Source organism: Oryza sativa, chromosome 6 (assembly GCF_034140825.1).
Source record: "Oryza sativa Japonica Group chromosome 6, ASM3414082v1".
Lineage (NCBI taxonomy): Eukaryota > Viridiplantae > Streptophyta > Magnoliopsida > Poales > Poaceae > Oryza > Oryza sativa.
In genome coordinates this window covers 18,227,585-18,238,783 of record NC_089040.1, presented here as the reverse complement: position 1 = coordinate 18,238,783, position 11,199 = coordinate 18,227,585, and the positions used below count along the sequence as shown (strand labels likewise).

Below are 11,199 nucleotides of genomic sequence, written 5' to 3'. Positions count from 1 at the left end.
GCCGCCGCCTACCCCAACTGCGTCGCTGGCTGCCTACCTCCTGCCGCGCCTGCACTGCCGGCCGTCGCCTCTAGTTCCACCTGCGCCATCTAGCCGCCACCACTGCGCAAGTGAGCACAAGTGAGGCTGGGCGCTGCAGGGGTGCACCTCGCCGTCGAGGGGATCAGAGGCCGGCTGGATCTTTTGATCTGCCCATGTCGACCCGATGACCCCAACATCATCTCCACGTCACCACCTATTCTCCTCGCTAGTCGCCGCCCTAATTGGTATGCTTGAAAATCCCTACCGATCTGCCCTGATTGATGATTGATCAACATCCCGAACCCTGTATCCAAAATTAGTAACTTAATTTGTGCTCAAGCGTGACGAATTGTGATGGCAGGGAGGTGTTGCACGGCAAAAACTGACGCACAGGGCTTGTCAGCAGGTGGGAGCATGGTCTTGAGTTAGTTCTTTTATACTGCAAATTATTGTTTTTTGCAGGATAGTGTAGATATATACTGATTGCTTTATTTTATCTACAGTTACTAGATTATTGTCTGGTAGCATCGTAATTTTTTCGGAGACATCTTGATGTACTAAAGGATTTCAAGAGAATGTTTTTTTTATGAGAACTCGAGATAATTGAATAGCAATGGAGAGGCAGCTTGATCTGGCAAGAACTGACGGGTGCAGTACTACACAAGACAGTAACCTCTTTTTTATGCCTTTTTCCATTCAACAAAATTCATGTTACATAACCGATTGAATGATCTTGGACACAAATAATGGGAGCATCATTTTGTTCTCAGATTATTCTATTGGTTATATATTTTGACATTTTCAGTTCAAATCTATTTTAGTAGGAACCAAGATGAATACACTCCATTGGCCTGACTAAATTATAGTCAGGTAGTATTCCAAGTTTTCATTAGTTCCTACAAGATCGGTCATTGATGGGCTTGATTTTTTGCCCGCAAGGCCACAACAAGTTGGATGCAACACAAGAGCTATTTCCATATCTGTAAAGCTATTGCTGACACACTATCTAAATTGGTACGAGCTACTGTACATTGTGGGTTAATTACTCCTTTTATTTATTTGTTAGTTTTCTTCAGGTTAATTACTCCTTTTATATCATTGCAAAATATAAATGTAGTAAAGCTCTCTAAATTTACAGGAATCATATGAAACTAGATGGTGACAAAGCATTCCTCATTCCTTAAACAAAATTTCTGGTAAGTTCAGTTTCTTTTCGGAATAAGATATTCATTTATATTACTACTACAAAACATAAGCAATTACTCATTCCTTAAACAAAATTTCTGGTAAGTTCAGTTTCTTTTCGGAATAAGATATTCATTTATATTACTACTACAAAACATAAGCAATTATTTGAACATCACCTTTTAGGTTTAAATTTTACCAGTCTTCGTTTATGCAAATTATTCTATTGCACTTTATTTTCTCCATGGTCATGCAATTATTCTATGAATAATATCAAATGTGCACACAACATGTCTGCAAATATTGGCTCTTCTCAACATCATATCAAATTTTTTACACTGAATGGAAGTGATGTGTCATTAGAAAGACATCATAAGAGATAAACTCATGTGCCTTAATGAATTTTATGTATGAAGTGCCATAGCTTGTTAAATAGCTAATATCATTTTTGTAAGTTGTATAGGATCAATGGTGAGACAGATGAGACTGGTGCATCTGAAGACAATACCTGCGAATGTTGATGGGATCATCATCGTATAACAAAGGAATTTGTCCACTACACCTCCAAGCACATACTTATAGATCGAGTGTTTAATTTTGATAGACATCAAGATGTTGGTTCTGTTTGAATGACTTAATTATTTAGCTGGATGCGGTGAACAAATTTTTATTATGTATTGCAATGAATAAATGTGGTTGATTGTCTACAATTGGTCAGAACATAATGTAAATGTTATATCCATATGGTGATAAACATGGATGTTAATTCCAAGAGCCAGTGCAGACTGCAATTATGTTTCTCTACTATCAACAATAGTGTACCGTGTTGTGTACCATGTGGTGATTAAAAATTGGATGTTAACGGAGGTGGTTAAAAATTAACAATGGCGCAATACTATCGTCGTTAAATAACTAACGATGACACAATATTATGGTCGTTAATTAGAATTAACGATGGCAAAAGAACACGGTCGTTAATAAGATAACGATGGCAAAAAAGCACCATCGTTAATGAAATAACGACGGATAAAAATCGTTTGGTCGTTAAAACTATTAACGACGGAGCCTTTAACGACCACTGATGACCACAAACTTAGTGGTCGTTAGTGACTTTTAACGACCACATTTGGACTTTTAACGACCAAATCTCCCATCGTTAAAAGTCGTTTCCCTAGTAGTGCTTATCTGCGTCGTTGACACTTTCAGATTAGCCTACGAGGCAACACATACGCGCGCTCACTCGGGAGTTCTGGCGGCACTTAGGAATGACGAGAAAGGAGAGGAGGGGTTAGGGTTAGAGGTGTGGTAGACGAATCTTGAAGCAATAAAAAACCCATGAGTTTTTTTAAAAAAAAATGAGATGTTTTTCTGTCGGATGGTATATATCCCGTCCCCTTTTTTAAACAGCCTTCTGTCACTGAAATACCATCGGCATGTTGCTTTAAACATGTCCTTCGCAAATAAAGTACAGGGTCCCCATCTAGACAGCGACAACACATGTCTTAATAATTTCCAACAACGGGAGCAGGTATACGGAAACGGAAGAGAAGGAAAGAAGAAGAGACACTGATGCACCTACTAGCAGACAGTTAATTAAACCTAACCCACAAGCATCTACTACTAGCTAGCTATTGCTATAGCTAAGCTAGGTACAGATCACTCGAACTCTTGAAGGCTTGAAGCCGCCGGCCCGAAGTGATACACATGGAGTCACTGTCATGCCGCTAGCTGCTACTGGCTCCTTAACAAATTTAATGGCCTCTGGGACATACGGGCCGTGGGCATTAGTTGGTGACGGCGACGACGATACATACGATGCATTGAACGGAGATGGCAGCTGGCCGGGGGATCGATAAATAGAGATCGATGATCGTCGATCAGGTGGATGATCCGTCGCTGCCGCGTGCGTAGGAACCTGTCCTACTCCCATGACCCATCTCTCGATCTCTGGCCGATTCAGTGGCGCCTCCGCGCTCCGGTGTTTCGCGGCCCCCATCCGATCCCCCCAATTCCACGGATGTAACTAGTACTTACAGGCTCCCTTCATTTTAAAATATAATAGAAATTCAATATCAGATTAAATAGTACTGTGAACGATTTTTATTCAGATTCGGATGCAGACGAGTGAGTACTACGTCAACATGCTCGCTGGCCCTGCTTCGAGAGACATACGGGCCGTTGGATTACTAGCTTAATTAAACACACCGTCCGGGTTAGATGCCTGTACATGTACAAGTACAAGCAGTAGTCAAGCACGCACGTTGCTTAATTATCGCGTCTTGGACCTCTGTGTCGCAGGATGAGCCAGCTGGCCAACCAAGTAGCCAAACTAGAAGCAATTTTGCTATATATTTGGCGACAAATTTTCTCCCCAAAATTTAACAAATATAATTACAGTACAATCATAATGTAATTACACTGTAACTATAATGTAACTTGGATGTAACTTTAAAAAATCTCTCCGTAACATGTTATTTCGGTAAAATGGAGGTCGTGGGAAAAAATCCTTTCACATATGTGTGTGATGTGATTTTTTTTCTTCCTCACCAGAACAAATCTTGTAATAGATCTAACGATTCAAAATTACATGAAACTTACACACAAGTTACACTATATTTACATGCAAGTTACAGTGTAATTACATACAAGTTACAGTGTAATTACACTACGATTGTACTATAATTACATCTGTCAAATTTTTAGAAGAAAATTTGTCGACAAATGTATAGGTGGTCTACTAGCTTACGCTTAGCTAGAGTCATGGACCGCTAGATCGGTGTGAAGTGCTTGATGTGATGTCGATCTGTTAGAGCCATGGTATAACAAGGAATCATACCCAAACCAATTTTGCTATATATTTATCGATAAATTTTTAACTAAAAATTTAACATATGTAATTACAGTATAATCTAGTATAATTATACTGTAATTTACATATAATTACATTGTAACTATAATGTAACTTTCACGTAATTTTGAACCGTTAGATATATTTCAAGATTTATGCAAGTGAAGAAGGAAAAAAATCACTACACGTATACATGTGAAAGGATTCGTTCCCACGACCTCCACTTCACCGAAATAGCATGTTATGAAAAGATTTTTAAAAGTTGCATGCAAGTTACATACAAGTAACAGTGTAATTACATCACGAGTGTACTATAATTACATTTGTCAAATTTTTAAGAGAAAATTTATCGACAAATGTATAGGTGATCCCTACCTAAACTGTTTCCTATAAAATTCTATCAACACACACTTTGTTCTATATATATATATATATATATATATATATATATATATGTGGTGCTCTACCTGAAAATTAATTCATCTTTAGCCTCTATCCTTTATGCTTTTATCCCCGAAAAACCATCCATTCGCAAAATAGCGTTTTATTTCGATGAACTTTACTTACCCACCAATTTATGTACTACTGCTGCAGATCAGTTTTTGAGACTCGCCGGCATGGGAATGGGATGCGGACTCTCCTGTTCCCATACCTATCACCATCACCAGCACATACAGCATCGCCTCGCGTCGTAGGTGCCGTGAGGATGAGCTCCTCCTACTGCTCTCGCCTCGGCGCACTAGGAGGATGAGTTCCTTCCTGCTGCTCCAGGCGCTGGGAGGATCAGATGAGGTCTTCCTACTGCTCTTGCTTAGGTCGTGTCAAGGGAAGCTGTAGCCGAGGGAGGACTGGGAGCGTTCATCATCATGTATACCATCGTGGCCAATGAAGGAAGGGGGAGCGCCGGTGCCATCGCTATCAAGGAAAACCAGCACCAACACCATTGTCGCCAAGGGCCAAGAGAGGATAGGGGAGGAAACGTCCTTTCCATTGCTTGTTCACAACAGATTTGAAACCCTGAGATCTCTGGCCAGCATATTTGGCATTGCCTGAGCTCGTTGTCATCATATTAACCATCTTCATCCCTTGTTCTCTCACCGTCTTAGCTCTGATTTGATAATCAATAGGTATCGGTTGATACATATGGGTACCAGGCTTGGTACCGATAGGTATAAGCTAGGTATCCATCAGTATCAGCCTAGTACCAATAGGTAGCTGCCGTTACCGATAAGGTACCAATTGGTACATAATGTGTATCTATTGACGGTCTATACCGATAATGATATTTTAGGAGTATAGGGGATGTTGGTACTAAGGTATATTCGAGAATGCTATAAAAGAAACGGGAGATAGGGATTTTTATACTGGTTAAGGTCCCCAATATGGGTAATAACTAATCCTAATACAATTTATATGAATAGTTTTGGAATGTATCACACTTATGACAAAGGTGGAATTAGCTAGCTAATCTAGCATACCAACTAGTATTCATCAAGAACTAATCCGGCGACTTGAAGTTGGTGGTTAGCTATTGATTTTCTCCTGACTGGTCTTCTATGTGGTTCGTGGCTCTGGCTTATGATTCTATATATGCCCTTACTTCCTGGAGGACTATATATTTATATGGTAGGCAACTTTCTATCCAAGTAGAACTTGGAGAGTTCATGTGAGATACCGGCAAATAAGACCTTGCCTTCCTCCTGTCGGAGTTTGATACCTTCTATTTTCAAGGAAGGAGTTTACCTTCTTATCTGCTATATTCCCCATATTTGAATACATCATTCCTTATAATATTAGATACGTGAAGTATATGAGATATGTCTTATCTGTAACACCGATAGCAATGGTCGGTACCTACGAGGTGTTAGTTGATACTTGATGGGTATCAGTTAGTACCTACGGGTACCAGATTTGATACCAACTGGTATCAGAATCTGATACCTGCATGGTATCATCATATCCGGACGGGATCATGTGGTATAGCAACCCCCTATATTAATATATATTTATTTAGAAGAATTTCAAAGTGGTCTCTACATTCCTCTGAACAAGCTCTCCTTTGGAAGAACTTCAAAGAACCCCTTTTAAGGAACTGAACTAAATACTATGAAAATCATGTAAATTTGTCATATTTCAAGGGATGCGTAGCTACATCTGACGTTGATCTAATGTCTATTATTTAAGAAAGATCCGGTCAAGTGTTGATGCTATATATTTGATAGAAAAAATCAGACTACATCAAAAATGAAAAGAAAACAGACAAAAAAAAAGCACATTGAGCTAATTATGTCAAAATGCATCCCTAATAATTCCGCAATGGACAATGACATGGACTTATGGAAACAGTTTCACCATTCGTCTTGCTCCTATAACCGAACCTTGCAAGTGGCGAATCCCCAAATTAAAGGGACACATTATTTATACAGTATCAATTTTTTATAAAAAAATATTAACTTTTTTATTGTAAATTGCACATATCTACATTATAAATTCCAAAACTTATATTATTATTTTTTACATGAACTACATAAGAGAATTAGGATAAAACAATTGATTACCTACTAGAAAGAGAACATGTAAGAAATTGTTTAATCAGTGGTGGGCGACGTGTCCATCGATAATAAGATGTTCATAGTAATGACTTTGTCAATCTCAAGAAATACTGGTCTAGTTCTTCGGATATGTTCATGTGGGTAGGGTGTACATGTGTACGTTTATAGGGATGTATGTGTACATGCTGTAAGCGGTTGCGTTTATAATGTGCTTCTCAAAATAAGAAACATATTTTTAAGAGAGAGGTAGTAATTACATAGAAAAAAAGTGGCTGAAATCAAGAAAAAAAATCGTGACACATTGATACTATATTTTTTGTAAAATGGTTCACAAAGTTTGGCTATCGGCAGGTGTTCTGATTTGCCAATTAAAATAGACGACAACATATTATATTAGGCCAATTCAGCCAACTAATATTGCAGCATTCAATTAACCCGAGCTCAGTCTAGACTCTAGAGTCTAGACCTACCACTCTCTTTCTATCTCAATCCGTCCTTGTATCACTATCACAATAAATTTCGGATCACACTTACAATTATGCACACAATAAATCATTCGATGCATATCTGAAACCAAATAACATAAATATTGTACCAACACCAGATCTCTGCTGCAACAGATGTGTTCTCTTCACTGTTAACTACCAGTAGCCAGCTATTTGCTATTTTCTCCGTCCTAGCTAAAATATAAGTATTTTTAAAGTTAGATACAACAATTAAGAAAATAGGTGAAAATGATTATGAAAATAGTATGATCCGTTGAGAGGAGAAAATAGTTAGTACAAAAATTAAGTAGTGAATAGTGATAAACGGTTAAGATGGGATAATAAGTTATATGACAATTAAGAAAATATGTGAAAGTGATTATAAAAATATTGGGATCGATTGAGAGGAGAAAATAGTTATAAAAAAATAAGCGGTGAATAGTGATAATTGGTTAAGGTGAGATTATATAATAGGTGACAAAATAGTTTTACTTTTGAATAAAATTTAAATGATAGAATTAATAGCTTTACTTTAAAACGGTGAGAGTACAACATGCCTTTCATGCGGTGAGAAGTGGACGAACAGTGGCCCAAGAGCAGCAGAAGTCATAAAGTTTCCCTCTTTCATACCACCGTTTTCTTCGGATGCTGATGAGAGGTCACATAACATGAGTAGATGACAAGACATTATTAGCTGCAACAAAACAAGATACTCCTCCGTCCCAAAATAAGTGTAACAATTAGTGTCTTTATCTAACTTTAATCGTCCATCTTATTTAAAGGTTTTTATGATTAGTGCTTTTATTGTTATTAGATTATAAAATATGAATAATAACTTATGTTTTTTTAGTTTTTCAAAAAAAAGTAAATAAGACGGACGATTAAAATAGAACATGGCTATGCTTATTTTGGGACTGACTCTACTACTCGCTCGTTACAAGGTTCAATGTATGTTGTGCAGTCGCTTCAGTGTCGTCCACAATACAAAAAGACCTTCACGTACGTAAGCTGCTGCACCTCCACGTGGTGAAAGAAAAATAAAACACAAACCTAAAATATCCTGAATTTGTTGATGCGGTTAATCCCAACAAGTCAATGAGCACTGATCCAAACCCAAACCCTTTTGATTTATTAATTAATTAACCCTCTTGTGGAAGGATAATACTTAATTACATTTTCCTCGTGGATCTCTTCACTAACTCTCCTCCTACTACCAGATAAATGCCTGCAGTGATGGTTGAGACTTGAGAGCTTCAGAAAAGCCATCGACAACATTCAGAGGAGTAAAAGGAAAAGACTTACCTAACTGCTAAACACTTAGCTACTACCACTATATGTACAAAAAAAGAAGCTAGCCCCAGACAATTAATCGGCGGCGGCGACGAGGAGGACGACGACCTCATCGTGGCTCGATGACGGTGATGGAGACGTCGTTGACGGACACCGGCGAGGCGGTGGAGTCGGTCTTGGTGGTCATGAGCGGCGGGGCGAGGAGGAGCGCCCTCCGGAGCCTGGTGAACATGGGCGGCCTGGAGGGCTCGGGGAGGTTCATGTGGTCGCTGATGAGGGCGAGGAGGACGTTGGACATGGTGGGCCGCGCGTCCGCGTCCTCCTGCACGCACAGGAGCCCCACGTGGTAGCACCGCCACGCCTCCTCCGCCGCGTACCCCCGCCCCAGCGCCGGGTCCATGAACTCCGCCGCCAACCCCTCCGTCCACAGCTTCCACGCCTGAAAATTAATTAAGTTTATGACCGAGTTTCAGAGCTTGCTTTACTTTGCTTTGAGACCGATCCAGATCAATCCATGCATGGTGCCTGATATATATGGGAGGCAATGTATGCTACTATCTCCATTTCGCTTTTTTAATTTATTTATTATTTATTTTATAATGATTTAATTTATCATAAAATATTTTTAAGCATAATTTATATGTTTTTATGTTTGTATAAAATTTTTAAATAAAATATATTAAGGGTTAACAACATCATCTATTTAAAAAAACGAAGAGATTACTATACATACGTCTTGGATGAGGGATTGCTGGTGCTCCTCGAGGTAGAGCGCGCCGTTGCGCTGGCCGCTGAGGATCTCTAGCAGCAGCACGCCGAAGCTGAACACGTCAGACTTCACCGAGTAGACGCCCTCCAGCGCGAACTCCGGCGCCATGTACCCACTACAAGATTAAATTTGTGACATTTTAAAACTTGAGTACAAATCGATAGGAAAAAGAGGAAAAGTTTTTTTTTTTTTTGATGAACTGAACTTTGGGTGGGGGAAAGCATAAGGTGAATGAACGTACTAGGTGCCGACCACGCGGCCGGTGTTGACCTCGTTACACTCGTCCTCGAAGATCTTGGCCATGCCGAAGTCGGAGATCTTGGGGCTCATCTTGTCGTCGAGGAGGACATTGCTGGCCTTGAGGTCTCGGTGCACCACCTTCAGCAACGAGTCCTCGTGCAGGTACAACAATCCCCTCGCGATCCCCACGATGATGTTGTGCCTCGTCGCCCACCCCAGCTGCGCGCTCTTCCCCTCGTCTGCAACAAAATTCACCCATATGTCACTGATTGTTACTCCCTTCCGTCTCAAAATATAAATATTTTTAACTATGATTTATTATATTTCGAAACAGAGTTAGTAGTTGTTAATGCACGGTCAAAAAAAATTGCAAGCTTTAGTTAACAGCCATATCAGATCTTGATTAATTAGGACGATCTAGTTAGCTAGCTAGCGTAATTGTCAGTATTCTAGGACGGCCATGTGAGTATGTGAGAACAGTGTTAGTGGTGGTGGGTTACTGTTGATCCGTGGATGTGGATCGATGGGCGGATTAATTGCTTGGTCGCTGGAGATCAATGGCGGATTAATTGCTCGTACGGTGGGATATTGATGGCGCGAGCTCAGAGCCGCTGGATTTTCCAACTACCGTGACCGAGAGAGAGAGAGGAGACAGCGAGACCACCAGCCGTGACCGTGGCAGCAGCAATGGCGGCGCGGCGAGAAGGAGGAGGAGAAGAAGAAGAAGAGGGCGAGGCGTACTGAAGAGGAAGGCGTCGAGGCTGCCGTTGGGGAGGAACTCGTAGACGAGGAGCTTCTCGTCGCGCTCGGCGCACCAGCCGAGGAGGCGGACCAGGTTGCGGTGCTGCAGCTTGGCGATGAGCTCCACCTCGTTCCTGAACTCCGCCGCGCCCTGCCTCGACCTCGCCGACAGCCGCTTCACCGCGATCTCCGCGCCGCCGCCGGGGAGAACGCCCTGTTCCACCGGTGGTCAGCTCATCAATGGAGAGGAGAGAGGAGGAGGATGGCGTTTCGTTACCCTGTAGACGGGGCCGAAGCCGCCCTCGCCGAGCTTGTTGGCCTTGGAGAAGCTGTCGGTGGCGGCGTGGATGGAGGCGAGGTCCATGAGCGGCAGGTCGGAGCTCGACATCGGCCGAAGCCTCTCCATCTGCGCCCTCCTCACAGCTGAATCATCCAACCAATCCAATTCGATCCATCAGGAGGGGATCGAGGGAGAAGAGAAGCGGAGGAGGAGGAGAAGCTGACCGTTGCGCTTGCGCCATCGCCAGCAGTAGACGCAGTAGAGCAGCGTGCAGAAGATGACGACCACCAGCACGGACACCATGATCTTCATCGCGTCCTTGCTCGACCCGCTTTTCCCTGCACACCACCACCAACCCAACCTCATCGCGATCCATCAGCCATACCATCAAACGAAGAACCAACCACCACCAACTGATTGCTCACCTGCGTCGTCCTCCCCCGCCGGCGCCGGAGCCGACGACGACGACGCGCCCATCAGCCGGCGGTGGTGCCCGCCGCAGCCGCCGCTCCACCGCTCCCCGGCCACGTCGTACATCCTAGCTAGTATCTCTCGCTTGCCAGCTCACTCAGCTGATCGATGCTTCTTGGCTAGGGAACAGATCGATCAGAGGGGCAAACTGAACTGGAGAGGAGGTGGGAATGGGAGGGATGAGTGGGGAGATGAAGAAGCGAAGAGGCGGCGATGGCGACGACGACGACGGCGACGGCGGCAGCTGACAAGTAGTTGCCAAGTGAGCCCAGCCTCCTCACCTCTCCACTCCACCTGCCGTGCCGTGGTGCCACCAT

At 42.2% G+C, this 11,199-nt stretch overlaps 1 protein-coding gene and 1 long non-coding RNA gene across 2 annotated transcripts; one reads left to right on the top strand and one right to left on the bottom strand.

Annotated features, from left to right (window-relative positions):
- On the top strand, positions 1 to 1,927 carry LOC107275657 (uncharacterized). Its single transcript, XR_010741794.1, has 5 exons — positions 1 to 266; positions 362 to 427; positions 525 to 1,035; positions 1,160 to 1,217; positions 1,670 to 1,927. It is a non-coding gene; the product is annotated as an uncharacterized lncRNA (long non-coding RNA).
- A 6,267-nt stretch (positions 1,928 to 8,194) lies between these two features.
- Positions 8,195 to 11,199, bottom strand: LOC4341100 (cysteine-rich receptor-like protein kinase 10). Its single transcript, XM_015785702.3, has 7 exons — positions 10,837 to 11,199; positions 10,636 to 10,749; positions 10,409 to 10,554; positions 10,132 to 10,345; positions 9,392 to 9,629; positions 9,115 to 9,265; positions 8,195 to 8,820 (listed from the first exon to the last, which is right to left on the bottom strand). The coding sequence occupies exons 1-7, from the start codon at positions 10,946 to 10,948 to the stop codon at positions 8,491 to 8,493; spliced, it is 1,305 nt and encodes a 434-aa protein (XP_015641188.1). The 5' UTR covers positions 10,949 to 11,199; the 3' UTR covers positions 8,195 to 8,490.

What these genes read in the sequence shown, in the direction of transcription:
- LOC4341100 (XM_015785702.3), bottom strand. Translation starts at nt 10,948, where the DNA reads ATGTACGACGTGGCCGGGGAGCGGTGGAGCGGCGGCTGCGGCGGGCAC. An exon ending in GCTTCGGCCCCGTCTACAGG is followed by an intron (nt 10,346 to 10,408) that starts GTAACGAAACGC and finishes CCGGTGGAACAG; the next exon opens with GGCGTTCTCCCCGGCGGCGG. An exon ending in CCTCGACGCCTTCCTCTTCA is followed by an intron (nt 9,630 to 10,131) that starts GTACGCCTCGCC and finishes ATTTTGTTGCAG; the next exon opens with ACGAGGGGAAGAGCGCGCAG.